General features: G+C 41.9%; 1 protein-coding gene across 4 annotated transcripts in view; it reads right to left on the minus strand.

Moving 5' to 3' along the window:
- Window positions 1-1,533: 1,533 nt before the first annotated feature.
- The window catches only part of SUCO (SUN domain containing ossification factor), a 38,209-nt gene continuing 23,438 nt past the window's right edge, over window positions 1,534-16,304 (minus strand). Inside the window, exons 12-24 of one of the 4 annotated variants that reach the window (XM_021545843.3) lie at window positions 15,554-15,574; window positions 15,267-15,322; window positions 14,237-14,328; window positions 13,692-13,757; window positions 11,356-11,430; window positions 10,678-10,774; window positions 8,638-9,789; window positions 7,770-7,857; window positions 6,384-6,488; window positions 5,317-5,471; window positions 4,891-4,982; window positions 3,765-3,820; window positions 1,534-3,610 (exon numbers count right to left, since the gene is read on the minus strand). In XM_021545843.3, the coding sequence (XP_021401518.2) occupies window positions 3,164-3,610; window positions 3,765-3,820; window positions 4,891-4,982; window positions 5,317-5,471; window positions 6,384-6,488; window positions 7,770-7,857; window positions 8,638-9,789; window positions 10,678-10,774; window positions 11,356-11,430; window positions 13,692-13,757; window positions 14,237-14,328; window positions 15,267-15,322; window positions 15,554-15,574 (2,502 nt within the window). In that variant the 3' untranslated portion in view covers window positions 1,534-3,163. Of the gene's footprint in view, window positions 3,611-3,764; window positions 3,821-4,890; window positions 4,983-5,316; window positions 5,472-6,383; window positions 6,489-7,769; window positions 7,858-8,637; window positions 9,790-10,677; window positions 10,775-11,355; window positions 11,431-13,691; window positions 13,758-14,236; window positions 14,329-15,266; window positions 15,323-15,553; window positions 15,575-16,304 lie in introns of those variants that run through there. The other 3 variants (XM_021545844.3, XR_002466834.3, XM_021545845.2) reach the window with 3 other exon arrangements.

The following is a 16,304-nucleotide window of genomic DNA, read 5'->3' on the forward strand; positions in this document are numbered from 1 at the left end:
ATCTGAGTTTTCTGCTTACATCACCACACAGGCTGGTAGGGTCTGCATCTTCAAGAAAGCCTGGATTTCCACTGATATTGAATGTATATGAACACCTTACTTTGGCAAACACAGCAATGCACTTACACCAGGTGTGTTTGCACCCATCCACCCTCACATGGAAACCTTCACAGGACCTGCCCAAGGACTGAGGGACACCATCCTCACTCCAGCACACACTTTGCTTTTAGGTGTTTTACACCAACAGCTGTCCAACCTTTGCTTGCAATAATGAGACAGTCACACAGGAATTTCTGATGTATAAACTGTCTTCATTAGAAATTATTATTTCTACATAAAGTTAATAACCAATTTAAGAGACTTGATTCCATAGAACCAAATTTTGAAAGCAAGATTGCATGACATTATTAAAACTGAAAGTAAAAAATTACTCAAGAGCCCACATGAAAGGAAAACATTAGGCAATCTCTTACCTGATGGTAATTTTTTTAAAGGAAGTTAAAAGATTACTAAAAGCAGCGTGGCAGTAGCAGGTGGAATCTGTGGTTCAATCTCCAATTTCTTACCAGAACACACTCTCAAGTCTGCAAAACCATAATTGGGCCAGTAGGTTCCTTCGGATGCTTTATTTCCATGGCACACTGCCCACGTGTTCATTACAGGACAAGCTTTATCACTGGTACCTTTCCACAGAATGCATCAATTCCTTAGACCTAAGTCAGGCCCAGTATAGAGGGAGCAGGGTATTAAGGGACCAGATTAGAATTACATTTGGTTTTACATCTGCAATTGTCAACTTGGAAATCTGAATATGTGATTGGGATTTCAACATGCAGTCCCATTTATCAGCACAGGATAGAGCTGGGAGTTCTCTAGTTCATAGCCAGTGTCTGCTTTAAGAAGGGCTGTTTAAGAATTCGGTCATGTCCAGCTTCAGGTAATTCCTACTGAAAACCCCTGGGCAATAAAGGTATACACACTTCTAACAAGTGACATAACAAGAGGAAGGAGTAAATAAAAGAAACCCACACTTCCCCACCCCCCAAAACACCCTGCACACTCCTCCCTCAGCAAACTCCACATTCAATTATATTTTTAAATCCTAGTTCTGTGATGAAGCAGAGTCCTGAGACACTCAAGTGAAAACTCAGTGCTGGGGAGGTCTCCTCTGACAAGCAGATGCTGGCCAGCCTGTGAATCTGGCATTTGGCTGCACAAATCCTGCTGGGCTTGACAGAAATAAGTCAGGGGGGAGGGACCAATAAGGGGCAAACTTCAAGCTGAAAACTCTGGTTTGAGATAATACTCTGGTTTGAGATAATGACTCTCTTTCCTTTCAGGGCCTCCTGTACCCTTCATAAGCCTTAGCTCTGAGTAGCAAGAAGTCATTTCATGCAGTTCTTCTCACAGTGTACCACCATGTGCAGGGATGCCCCAGGACAAGGTGTGAACTGACTGCTGGAAACCTCTCCAGCAGTTTCACAGGCCCACAATTCCTGACCTTTCAGACAAAGCACCACTCAGCCCTCAGAATCCACTCCCCCACACTTTTCTTTATTTAAACAGAAAAACATATGTAGGCCGACAAGTTTATGAACTCCTTACTATGCCCAAAAGATCCCATGTCCTAGTCCTGGGCTGAAAATTTAAGACTAGTCCTTTGCAAAGAATGTAAGCCACAAGTTTGATTCTCAAAGGAAAAAATGCCAGTAAATGAAAGACAAAGTGTTCAGATTTATTTGGAAATTCACAGTTTCTAATGGCACTACAGTTCTGTAGTCACATACTCTTGCTCCACAACATTGGATGCTGCACTCTGGTGGTATGAATTTTCTTCATCCAAATCTGACATCCTTCTGAATTCATGTTCAACATGTCTGGTTCACGTGCTCTGACTGGCTAATTGTGCAGATCAACTCTGAAAGTACATCACTTTAAAGTACTCATAAACTAACAAGAAAGCAGCAAAAAAACAAGGCTTTAAATAAGTCACATTACATACAATACCTAGGAAAGGCATCAGATCTGTTAAAAAAGGTACCACTAAAAGTGCTCAATAAATTAACTTATTTTGTACAATGTGAACCTGTAACACCTGTCAAAAGGAATAACCTTTTGTTCCACTCACTCAGAACCACACTCAACAGTTCAACAACCACACATCCTATAGTATCCAAGTACACAGTCACAGTCAAAATAAAAAACATTTGAGTATGAAATACCAGCCATACCAACACTGCACATTTGTTAGCCAATACAAAAGCAAACGTTATGGAAACACCTGCTGTGAACCAGCCCGAAGGCTCAGCCCAGGCTTGGCAACCTCAACACGCCCAGAGCAGGCTCTGAGAATGCACCCTCCCATTCTCCAGCACAGCAGCAGTGAGCATTCCTCATCCACCTCCTCCAGAGAGCTGCAGCAGGCCATTCAGGTGACAAATGCATTCCTCAGCCTCCATCACCAACAGGAAATCCTCAAGAGCCACCGTCACCGATTTCGCACATCAGAGTAAGCTCCGACGGTGACTGAAGGTGCAAGTAAGCAGTTGCCATCCTTAGGTGAGAGATTTTCCTCAAAAGAGTTTGCAAAACAAGAATCTAGTCAGGCAAGTCCATCCCTTGGTATTTTTACAGTATCCAGTCCACATTACTGAGTCCAGCTGAAGGCAAACACGTCCCTTTACAGCACTGTAGTGTTGCATCTTCAAAAAAAGCTAGAGAAATTACAAAATAAATCAAATGACAAACAACTGTATCTCCCCTCTTCCAGTGGCATTATAAATAGACAAAAGGCACATAAATATGGGAAGGTGCAAGAAATAGGAACAAAGCTAAAGGAAGAGGATTAGGCTTTTATCCCTATTCCACCCAACAAACTGGGTTTCAAAAAATTTCTGCCCCAGGAACTGTGAAAAAAACCTTTATAAAATGAACCCTGCCCTCCCTCCCCCCCCACGCTGTTCTCATAGGAAATTATCAGCCTTGTAAAGCTGCAGCTTACAGCCAAGATTGACACAATCCCATCTATTTAAAAAGGCAGAAACCAAATTTCTGAATACTTTCCAATGAGTTGAGCTCTTCATCTCCCACTATCCTCCCACAGAATACCACAGACTGTTCTCAAACGAACAAACACTCTCCTGTTTGAGAAGTTCAGCTAGGTTTAGATGTGTCCAGAGACTGTCGTGACACCGAGTGTTCCCACTGTTATGTCTTTGTTTCCTTTGATTATGTCATGCAGACTTGGCATCGACCCTGACTTAGTCTGTATCAGAGTTTTTATGAGCTTCCCTTGGTCTGAAACTTTCGACCGTCTTCGTTTGATAGCTCTCTTCTCAGTCTTTGTCTTTTGGGTCTGCCCGTTGCACAGACTCGTGCACGCTGAGATGCCACAGAAATAGGACTCGTCTGACTGCGACGATGTCTCGGAGCTCCCTTCCGAGGGAGGACCCTTGTAGGAGGAGTGATAAACCTCCCCAATGTTAGAGAAGTCCCTCTGGTTCGTGAAGGGCTTCCTTCCTTTGATCTCCCCGTTGGCTATCGGGTGCAGGGGCTCTGTTGTTGGCTTAATAGTCTCTGGTTTTTCACTTTTGTACTTGCAACGCTTTTTCTGAAACCACAAGTGAAAATAAAGAAGTGGTGAGGTTCTGGAAGGCAAGCAGAGCGTGCAAGCCAAGCCTAGGAACCAGCAGGGAGAGCAGCTGAGACCTGCACCACCTGCCAGCACAAACACCTCGGCCCCACCAGCTCCCTCCCCACAGTACCTTCTTCTCTGGGGAAAACTTCAGGGGCTCCACAATGTACAGATCCTCTGCATCCACTGCAAGAGAGAACAGACACACAACAGTGCTGACACTGCCAGCTCTAGAGCAACACAGTCCCAACTAAACAGCAGCATGACAAAATATTCCACTGAGCAGGCACATTTCTCCCTCTCTCCCTAAGTTAAGCGGGGCACGACACAAACACTGGAAGTAAAGTCAACACAGAGAAATTCCCCTGTGCTGTCGTGGCAGCTGGCAGTGACCCACACCTGAAAACCCCCAGCCTTCTCACAATTATGGCCATGGGAGAGGTGCAAAGAACATCCTTTGGGGAAAAGGACGAGTCAGTGAGTGCTGAAGTCTAAGAAAACAAACTGCTCCCAGTGTAAGAGTGTGTCATGTGCACCCACCAACAAGGCAGATGTTCACACTGACGTGAGACCAGTGGGGAGAATTTGGGAAAAGCACTGTTGTGGAAAAAAAATAGTCTAGGCCTTAACTCTGCCAACTACAGAGTTTTGCTGGAGTTTTATTCACAGAACAAACCTGTGAGGCAAGTCTGCTGCACCCAGAAGAGCTGTGTCAGCAGCATACTTGGTAGTTACTATGGTCTGCAACACTTGCTTTTGCATGACACTCATAGCCTAAGAACTCAAAATTCAGTTGTCCCAAATCTACCATGAATACTGTGAAGATCACATCATTCCTCATACCCAAGCCAAGATAAATGGTCTAAGTTTTCTTACTCGAGTTGCTAAATTTGAATCCTAAATACATGCCAAGTTTCAAACATAGGCTATCAGGACTTCAGAAAAGTAGGACACTCAGACTTCCCACGTCTGGCATTTCCATGAGGGGAAAAAAAACTACTTTCTGCAAGCTTCACAGCTTTGCAGACCTGAGTGCCTGCACTGATTGCTCCTAACCCTAAAAAACCATCTGCAGAGCAGAACAGACCTGCAGCAAAAACTGCATGTAAGGTTTCAGCATAACTCAGCACAGTTCTGTGAGGATCTGGTAACTTGTTCACAAACCACCTTATCTTCCAGAACACGTACATGAACCACACACACACTGCAGCACTAAGAGCAACAACCCCAGACCAAAAATATGATATGAATAATACCTTCTTTACCAGCTAGCTGAAAAGACTGGGATCTGACCAGTGGAAGGGAAGTTCTTCTTTTCAAATTCATATCATCATAGGAAGAGAAACACCTAGGAAATTCCAGAAAGCTTTTTTAACACATTTTTCTCAGGACTTTGTCATGTACATTTGTCATTAAAAATCATTCTTGACAGTAAGACAGCACTGTCTGCTGAGGTGCTCAACAAAGCCTGGCTAACAGACACAATACTGTTTGGTACAAACTATCAAGGCATGTTTTTCAAGTGCAGTAGCCCTAAAATGCTCTTAGGAGAGTGTTATGATTGAGAGCCCCTTGCTATCAAAGATAACTCAGAATTAAAGCAGATGTGCCAGTACCACCAGACTCAGAAAATATTAATAAAAACTGCAAGAACAATTGAGTTTCAAATATAAATACATTACCTTTTGGGGCTAGGGTAGTGATTGCTTTTGGGAATTTTTGAGAGGTAATCTTCACAGAACTGAGAAGGGCTCCTGCACCGCTGCACAAAAAGCACCAAGCCCAGGATGAGGCAGAGAACCAGAGAAATCACCAGGTAAGTCTGGCGATCAGAAACCTGCAGGGATTGGAGACAACTGTTGAGGACACAACAATTTCATGACATTGCCATTCTTATGTTTTAAGCTCTACAAGACAAGTGCTATGTTCTCAAGTCACTTTTCTGTAGTTTCACTAAGCACCTGTTTATATTTCAGTAATTTTTCAGAGGTTTGATGCAGTCTAATGGCTGGGCAGCATTCAGGAGTGAAGGCTGAATCCCACTTGCTGCTAACAGGACAGGATTCCCCTACAGAAGCTGCCAACCCCTGCAAAGAGCATCCCAACCTCCCTGAAAGCAATACACTTCCCCTAAGAAACCAGGCTCAGAAAGTAACTTCTCTGGTTCCCAGCTGACATGGATGCAACACTATGGCAAAACTAACCTGTACTTTTTATCAGCTGACACTGCACTACTTCACAAAATACCATTATAATCACTTGATTCAACATGGTTTCACTGACCACAGCACTCCAACAGGAGCTCAGCCAGCCAGGCATCAAAGGAGGAGTCTCACCAAATGTTAGCTCAAGGGAGGTCTTTGGCAACATGCACAAAATGTAAAAGATCATGTTTACGGTACTGCTTGAAATGTCAGGCAGGCTGAACATAAACATTGGAGAGAAAATGTTCCTAATATTGTTGCCAAGATTTCCCTGATCTCTAAAAATGACAATAGCCAGTAGGGAAAGGAGAAGGGTGCCTTGGCTCAGACTACAGTCATGCAGGCTAGAAAGGCTGCAGTATCTATGACCAATTTTGCTGTGCACAAGACAGCTCATGTTACTCAAATTTGCAGCTAGAAATTTCAGACAGAGTAGGCTGAAAGCAACACTGCAGACAATTTAAAACTCAATTTGAAGACTGTTCTCTTCAAATAGAGATGGGATAGCCAGACTCATGCATCTATTTCCTGTGGACTGTGATTACCTCACGTTTGAGTTCTGCCACGGTCGCCGACAGATTGGAAGCCAGCTGGGTCATGTTGGTGAGCTGTGCTTGTAGGAGCTGGATTGCCTCTGTCTGACGCTGATCCTGTGAGGAACAGTCATGGGCATGCAGTCAGTGGCCAGGCTCCCACTGCCACATGCACTCAGGGTACAGAGCCAGCATTCTCTCTGACACTGCAAGGCACTCGGCAGCCACACACCTGCCCAACATTCCTTCCAACACTGCTCACGTAACATCTTTGTTTGTCAACTAACACCTCCTACACACTATGCCAAGTGCATTTCATCAGAGAGACTTCTGCTTCCTCACCATGGGCAGAGCGAGCAGCAGCTCCACACAGTCACTGTCAGGAGGCCACAGAACACACACACAGCTGATGCACAGGCAGCTGTTAAGGACAGGAGCCCAGACCAGCCAGGAATGGCCCTTCCGAGCTAACAGCTGCTGCCTGGAAGAGCCCTCACAGGACTCAATCCTATAGGAAATTAAAGAAGGTGAGCAGAACACCAGGGAGACTAACCAGCACTGATACTCTTCCAAAAAAAACCCCAAACCCAACCCAGAAAAGGCAACATATGAAAGCTGCCATTTTTTTCACTGTTCATGGATGAAGAAACTCCAGGCCTGAGACTGCACTTCAGAAATTTCCAAACAGTTTGGGATCAAGTCTGCTATGCCACGTGCACAGCTGCTTTAGTGAATGTTTAGCACAGTCGTTACTGCTCTATTTCACAGCTGCTCAGGAAAGCCAAGATAGCAGACCAGGGAAAATCCACATTTTAAAGAATGAAGTTAAGGTTTTGTTACATGCACATCATTTTAAAATGCAGATTTCGCCTAAACCATTACTGTACCCCTCTGCCTTTCCATAGGCCCAGTCTCTTCAGCAGCAGGGAAATTGTCTATCAATACTTTAAATCAGATATGAAAAATTAACCAAGTTTAAAAAATTGTTTCAAGTGCAGTTACAACCAAGAAATAAGGGTTGGAACTGACCTGGGTAATTTTTTCATTGACAAAGACATTAAGGAGTTTTAGCCATTACAAAAGACATTGAAAAAATTTAGCTGACAACTGATCTTTTCTTCAAGTACAAGAGCAGAAAACAGAGCTGAAAATGGCTTTATTCTGAAACAACTGAGAACATGTCTAAAAATCTTATCATGGACAAAAATAGGGAAGCATGGAATGGATGATTTTAGAAGGGCAAATATACAGCTCAGCTGGTAGAGGATTTCTGCACCTCTGTGGCAGAGATTTCACTAAAGTCAACTGCAACAACAGACCCAGAGGGTTTCTCACGGCTTCATTATAAGCAAGTCCTTCTAACTAGGAAAATGCCTCAATACTCCAAAGAAATCATACCTGCTCTTCTGCTATTCTTGAGGTGTTCTGAAGTTTTATTATTGTTTTATTGAAAGCCTTCTGCATTTCTTCCATTTGTTTTCGGTACCTAAAACAAAAAGTGTTTAAAGCTGAAATATTAGTTCGCAAAACTCGTCAGCTTAGACTTGTCTTCAGAAAACATGACTATGCCAGCAAAAACCTTCTCTTTGCCTAAAGAGCTTTATTTAGACATCAAATGGTACCTGCTTTTAAGTTTCACAAATAAAACAGATGTGCCTTTTGTTTTTTTGCCCCCAAGGTTATGGTCAAATCTATTTCAATACCTTCAAGCTCAGTGCCAATTTACTGAATTAACTCTGCACAATAAATTTAAGTGTGAGCCCCTTCCTTGGAACCAACTCTGAAATGGGCACATTTCCCCACTCTCCTGCAGCTAAGGAACACCTCAGATAAACACTAATAGAGAGCGACACCTTTCAGAGGAAAGTTGTGGTTCCCTCTCCACTAGAGTTACTACAGATAACAGGGTAGTTTAAGTGGAAACAATTTAATAAAAAAGGCATTGTAAGTCTGTGACATTTAGTTCAACAGTAACAGAAGGATGTGGCCTTTTGTAGAAAGAATTATGGACAGGATTAGTGCCTACATCCTGACAACACTTTATCCTTTAAAAAAACCCACAGCAATACTCCTCAAAATAAAACAAATGGTATTTTATCTGAAATACAAAGAGGGAAGAAGCCCTGATTCACAGGTAACTCTAACAGCCACCTAGGCTGGGGTCCTTTCCTCAGCTTTCCATAAAGCTTGAAGCTGTGATTTACCCCCTGCCCAACTTCCCCTGTACTTCCCAGCCTGGACTCTTGCCAGCCCTGCTCAGCCTCACCTCTGACTGAGCTCTTCCAGGTAGCGGCTGCTGAGGGACATGTTGACCTCCAGGGCCTTGATGCGGTTGTTGAGGCGCATGAAGACAGATTCCTTCTGGTTGGATCCATGAACGAGGTTCCCGTTGGCATAGCCCAGCTCTGTGGAGTTCTGCAGCTCAGCGTAGAAATCTGTGGCCGTTCTCTGCGGCCCCGAGACCGGCAGCGCCAGCAGAGCTTCCTCCGCCGCCTGCTCCTCCTCCTTGGTCTCGGCAGGCACAGGAGGCTCGACAGGAGGCACGGCAGGTTTCTGCACTTCTGCAGTGCTCTCCTTCCCTTCCACAGCATCACTGGCTACCATCTCCACTGTGCTTTCAGGCTGCAGAACAGTCTCTGTAGGCTTTGGAATCACTGGAGTAGCAAAAGTGTCTCTTGTGCTCATCTCCTTTACCTCGGTGGCCACACTGGGCTCGGGGCTTTCTTCTACAACTGAGCTCTCAGCCTTTTCCATTTCAGTGCTGAGCTCTGGGACATCCACCTGGAGAGTCGCCCTTGGTGCCACCTGGCCCGAGTCTTCTTTTGGAGGCTCCAGCACCATGTCTGTTGTGGGGGCTGGCTTTGCTTCAGAAGTAACTTCTAGGAGGAGGGACGGAGACACAGTTTGAGGATGGCTAGGCTCCAGCTCAATGGACTCTGTGGTCTCATTACTGATCTCCTCATGGACTGCACTGAAGTCAACTGCAACAGCAGACGCGGGGGGTTTCTCAGCTTTGCTGTCCAGCTGCTCAGGCAAGGGCTCCTCTGCTGCTGTCTGGGCTAACTCAGTCAGAGCTGGCTGTGGCTGCTGCACGCCCACAGGGTGAGGTGGCCTCTCCTCACCTCCAGTTTTACTGTGCTGCCGATGCATGGCTGCTGCAACTGAGCACCACTTCAGCAGGTACTCCGAGAAGGTGGAAATGCAGCACACTGCTGCCATGTCACAGCAGTACTTCTCTGTCTCCAGCTCAAACCATGCTGCTGCTTCCTCCTCCTGCTCATCACTGGACAGCAAAGTTACTGTGGACTGGCTTGTATCTTCTTCATACTCCTGCACTAGCTGAACAATTGGGCTTTCTTTAGTCAAATCCACCTTTAACTGCTCCTTCTCTATCTGTGGAATATCTGTAGTAACAAGCCTGCAACAGAGTTAAAGACAAGGTGTTAATTCAACAGTTTTGCATCCCTGCTCCAGAAGACAGAATAGTCTTTCAGATAATTAGTAAAGCTTAGTTCAATGACCAAAGGCCAGTTTTGAGACAGAAATTCTGCAAGGTAATATTTTCTCTGGTGATTTTCAGTCCCAATAGGCAAACAAATTATTTCAAACCCTGCCTCTTAAACAGCAAGCCTTCTCAATTAGATATTGCCCCTGCCCTCACTGCTGAAAACATTCACCAGTTCAAATCCTTGTTCTACACAGTAAGCATCTTACTCTGCTGATCCAATCCTCAAATGCAAGAATCACAACATTCCCACTGACCTTCCTCAGTCTCACAGCAAGAGTGACACAAAACCGTAAAGCCACTAAGTACAGCACAAGTCATGTCTTAAATGTTAAAAGCCAGGGCTTGGACTTAAACAGCCTAATTATCAGTAATTGTAATTACTGAAAAACAACAGAATCTACAAAGAACTCATCTTGCGCTCACTCTGTAGATTTGCATACATGCTTTCATTAAGGGAAGTCTACCAAAGTATAAGCTTCCAAACCAGAAGTCTGTCACTACAATTTAACTGAAGTTTCAGCAATACAGTTTACATTCCCAATTAGTCTCCCTTGCAAGAGACCACAAAACATGGACCAGTTTCTGTGTCAAAACAAAACACACTGTAATGGAAATAGGCTATAATAGACAGTAACAAGAACACTAAATGTCTCTGGTTAGTGCCACTACCATACTACAGATTTTACCAAATACTTGTTTTTTCCCTAGTTTAAGTCTGCATGCCATACCTGATGCAGACTGGCCCATGTTTGTCTCTGCTTGGAGCACATAACCAACACCCCAAGAGCAATCACTTACTCTGGTGAAGGAACAGGTGTTGGTTCAGGCAGTCTTGGTGCAGCTGTTGAAGTTGCAGGGGTGGCAGTGACATTTTCAGACACACTTTTGTTCCCAGCTGCAGGAAGGAGGAAAATGTGACGTGGAAATTCAAGAACCATCTTTGTTTCCAACAAATTCTGAGGTTTGGGTTTATTATTGGTGGTGTTTATTATGATTAACTGTCTTATAAAATTAATTGCAGATGTCATCCAAAGTTATCTGAATGAAATGCTACTGACAGTTTTTGAGTATGATGTTGTGGACAGTCTCAAAATACTTTGAGAAAGAAGTATCAAGTTAGGACTTTACAACTTCAGCTGGGTAAGACAGAGAGTAAAGATCTCCAAATAAAGCTGAATAAGCACATGTCATCTTTGTATGGGTTTTCTTCTTAGCAAATTCAGCATCTTTGTTCCACTTTTCAGTCACTAAGTTCTGTGACACTAATCAGGTGTGCCACAAAAGGTGAAAAAAGTAATTTAAACCATCATAGACTATCCAACTCCTCACCAATAAAAAAAGAAAAACAAACAAAAAACAAACAAACAAAAAAAAAAAAAAAAAAAAAAAAAAAAAAAAAAAAACCCAAAAAAAAAAAAACCTTAACAAAGAAATGCAAAATTTCCAGAAGGCTTTTAATCTAAAAAACTACAGTACCTTCAGTTTCAGGTGACTCTTCAGTTTTGGCTCCAAGCATATTTGCAGCAATGTTCACCATACTCAGGATAGCATCTAAAAGAGACAACAACTACTCAACAAGGGCACTCTCAGAGGCCCAGAGATCAGCAGCACCAAGAGATTCGCTATTTTGCAATACTTGCTTGAAATGAATCACAGTGTAAGGACATAATATCTGGTCATTCTATTACACTGGAGGCAGCTGCTTCTTTCAAAGGTAAATATATAAGCTATAGAATCCTGTATTTGAAAACTTGTACCCTTAACACCCACAGATCTGGCTTAAACAGATTTATTTTAAGGATCTGTTAATTAGCACAGTTCCCCTCCCCTCTGAATTCACAGAAATAAATTCCAAGAGATCCTACTCTGCATCAGCACAGGAATTAAATACAGCTACTCTTTGGTCTTCATATTTACAACAAACATAATTGCCAGGCTTATTTAGAAGATGAGGAACACGTAAAGATCACTATATTGTAAACACACAGAAGCTGGCTTGATTTTGCCCATTTCTCCCCCACCCACCAACATATGGCAGTGTATGTCACATGGCCAAGGTCATCATGTTAGAGAGGCATTTTAGTAGCAATGACAAATTCCTTGGGCTCCAGGAAGTTGTGTTCAGAACTTTGGTTCTGCCCTTCCTCCAGAATATGTCAGAAGCTGCATTCCTGATTAAGGTTAATCTGGGTTTGTATAATGATAAAAGTCATAATAATCAAAATATGTGAAATTTGAGCTATGGATAGTTTCTTACAAAAAATTAGAAAATGAGGGAGAATACAGAGTTGGTACAGAAGCTTTACAATGTGGGAGAATGGCAGGAGAGAGAACAGTGAGCCACACTCTAAGCTTCAGACTTGTGGAAGACTGCAGAATGCTCCTTTTGAGATTAAATATCTGAGATCCCTTCCTCTCCTCCTCAGAGGACTCTCTCATTCTACATTTAAGATGCAAAATGGAAATCTGTCACATCTGTCTACATGCATATTTAAAAAACCCACCAAAAAACAAATGCCACAAACTCTGCTCCTTCCAAAAGAGGAGCACTGACCACTCTGACAGAGAGGAAACTCTCAGTAACAAAAAACCCATCAGCCAGAACTAAATACTGGTCACTGCAATGTTTCAGTGCATTAGAGAGACAGCTGAGCACCATCAGCAACAGGTGTTTCAAATCTTTTAATCTTGGCTTTAGTAGTCTAAAAAATTAAATGGAAAGTCACTGCATTTTTCAGGCAGTGAATATAAATTTGTAATACTGCCCTTGCAGACAGATCATGTGAATATGCATCACCAAGATAGCTTGAAGATAGAAAGTTTAGAAGTTACAAAGAAGTGATAAGCAGTGTCCAGGAAGAACTTACTGCTTTATCTCATCTGTGAGAGGCACACATGTAGAAATAAACTGCCTTTTCCAGTATGTATTTCCCTTTTGAAAACTGTTCTAAGCTCTGAATATTCCTAGCCATGACTTTATTCTCAGGAGACATGAATGGAAAAAGTATGAAAGATTTCTGTAGCTCTGATCCACTACAGGATGAAAGCAAAGCCTGACTCCAAACAGCATTAAGTGAGTGCAGGTCTACACTAGAACAACAAATCTTCATTAGCTGGGACAGAAGGAAGAGTGGTACAGTGCAAAAGCTCCTGAGGAAATGGTGTGTGGAGGCAATACCATCCTGAATAATTCAGCAGTGAAGAATACCATTAAAACTGAATATTCCAGGATTCTCAGCCAAACAAACCCTACACATGGAGGTTTTCCAGTGGGAAAAGTGGGAGGACACAGTCAAGAACCTTTAGTTCTCTCAAAAATAAACACAGAGGCCTTATGAAGAACATAAATTACAGTATTTACATAAAGCCTTCTCAGAAATAGTATTCTCCATCTTTCTCTCCCTCCAAAGTTGTACAAAGGAAATCTTTATATTGCCTCCTGTAGGTTAAGCACTCTAATTAAACACAGATTTCCAACTTCCAAATAATTATGGTTCTACAACACTTTAGTGCTGGCCATTTACAGCCCTATGCAACTTTTACACAATCTTCAGTATTCAGAATCCTTAGGTACAGAAAACAAGTTTCCACAAAATAGATATCCTTACAAATTGAAAATTCATTTTTAGAACATTAAGAATGATCCCCCAACTCCAAATTTTTAATTATTCTATGAAACTAAAGAAGAATCACAAATTGATTCAGCAGAATATAAAAGTTGTAGATGTTGCACAACAAAATGCCATTCCACTTTCAATTAGCGCATTTTGTTTTAAGCACAGGAATAACTTTTTGTAATAAATCATACTCACTTGTAGCAGAACCAAGAAGATTCTTTGAAGATTTTTCTTCCCCTGTGTTATAATCCAGTAGATAATCTATGTATAAAGAACAACTCATGACTATTAGAATTTCACCTGTCATGGGCAAAGAATTCTATAAACCTCAAGATTTAACATTACTTCAATGATGTCAACTTGACAGTGTGGAAATAAGACTACAGAAAGCTTGAGGTGAGATATTACAAACTGAAATGGACACTAAGAATAGAACTGTTTTGTGTGAGCTACTTTATTTTAGCAATCCTTTCCTACTGTCAGCACATGAAGAAATTACCTATTCTGCCAAGTGAAACAAAGATTTATTACTATCATTTTAAAGCAACCCTTTACATAGCTACATTTAATCACATTGTCTAAAACTTCAAAGGATTGCTGAAAAAGCCCAGAAATGCTGAAACACTATCAACAAGTAAATTTAACAGTCAGATCTTTCATCAAATGCAGGAAGTGATGAGCCACCACCACCAGCACAAGAGCTGTCTGAATGGCTAAAATTGCACAAAATATTTGCTTACCATAATCCTCATCAAACAGTTCCTGTCGTTCAGACTGATACTGGGAATCAGCTATTTCTTCATACTCTTCAACCATGCTAGTACCAAATACTCTATGATCAAGGTTTTAAAATAAAAACCTAGTATTAGGAATCATGTGACATAAATGATAAGCAGTATTACCTTTATGTAACAAGTAAATGAGATACAGTAGTTGCAGTCTGTTAAGCAAGATCAAGCAGCAGGAATCTTTATTTTATCTAAGCTGTATCTACAAGGAACCCAAACAAGATCCCGTTTCTCATTCTAATTCCAAATAATTTTTTTTCTTTGGGAAAGAATATTTTCTTCCTTTTAGACTTCCTTGTCTTTGGCTTTTCATGAGCTCTTACACCTCCTCTTCAGTTTCACCTTTGACTTGCTTTAGAAATATCAATTCAGAACTACCTCCCTTTGCATGCCACATTCTCTTTGACTTCTTCTGCCAAAATTAAATCAAATTAACCCAGTGTAAAGCAGTCTTGTGAACTGAAAATATGGTTTGACTTCTAATACCAGAGACCTCCCAGGTTCAAAACCTATTTTTTAGGAGCAGTACAGAGGCTGATGGTTCTCTGAATTAAAAAGTCACAGGTGTTTCTACTCAGCTATTGCAAGCATTACTGACTGCACACACCTGTGCTGCCAAACAACCCAGCAGCTTCCAAAAAGCACCCCCCACACCTGCTCTTTTTAGTTCACCACTTGTTCCCTGTTTTGCCTGGTCAGCCTTGAAATGCTCATGTCCTGCTCTAAAAGCTGCTCAAGGCTCCTGTTTCCTCCTCCCCTCCCCCCTGCAAATATAAACTATTCCTGACATATAAAAAGATTCAAAGCTTCTTTAAACAGACTTGAAAGACACTACACAGCGGGCAGGCCAGGCAACTACTTCAATCCACAACACTTACAAGTAACTGCAACTGAAAATTGAAATTGTTGCCCAACTATTCTAAAAGCAGAATAATCCTCACTGCAAGGGCGTAGAAAGACTAAGTAAAACACAAAGTATTACCTTATAAGGCTTAAAGGACAAAAATGTTCTGATCCAAAGTGTGATATCAGCTCCACCTGAAGAATAAAAGGCACTTAAAGTAAAACTCCAAAGACCTACAGAGCCAAAAGTTCACTTAACATAAACATTCAATCTTGAAATTGCAAGTTTTGTTCACTCCAGGGAGTTGCAGATTGCCCACGGCAGAAAAGCCCAGATTTATTCTTGCCATGCATTAAAGAGCTGAGCTGCAGCAGAGAACACCCCCAGCCCCATGCATCCATCACTCCACAAGAAGAGTTGCTAACCTTTATGTACTTGATGAACATCTGAAGCGAGAGAGAGGAAAGGAGAAAAAACAAAGAAAAAAAGTAGATGTCAGTACAAAGGCTGAACACATGCCACAGGCAACTACAGAGTCCTGCTGGGTTTAATTCAATACTATAAATGCCTAAGAGGACAAGGTGGGAAGGATTAAGTTGTAACACAACTTCATCTGCCTTGGGTAGCAAGATTTCTTTTAGCCCTTGTACCTTGCAGATTGAAGGTAACATGCAACAAGTGTTTTATTAAGCAATTAAAGTTATTCCATTTTTCAGGGCAGCATGACTGCAGATGGAATACTGAAGAGTGTTAAATGTACTAAGTGTATTTTTCCCCCTTAAAGAACACAGACTACAGAAAGTGACTCAAAAGGAAAAACAAACCCACGTAGCATGCACTCTATATGTACTGCTGCAACTCACTAGAAAATACATCACCTGACAGAAGCACAACTGCAAGAATAGAGCAGCTGATGACAGACTTGGAAGCTTCAGACATCTGTGTATTTCTAGTGCAATCCTGACTACATACTGGTATTTATTTAATCTTAATTAATTTGTAAGTATTTATTAAACCACTATGTAGACAGTATCACTGAAGGACTGGAATAATCTGCACATGAGACCAAGAAAAATTATCCCACAAAAATCCCACTGTTTTTGATACAAATTCAGTAAGCCACTTCAAAAAAATTATCTTTTGAAAATATTCTGGACTCATTCTGTAGGCCAGACA

The sequence above is a fragment of the Lonchura striata genome, chromosome 9 (genome assembly GCF_046129695.1).
Source record: "Lonchura striata isolate bLonStr1 chromosome 9, bLonStr1.mat, whole genome shotgun sequence".
Lineage (NCBI taxonomy): Eukaryota > Metazoa > Chordata > Aves > Passeriformes > Estrildidae > Lonchura > Lonchura striata.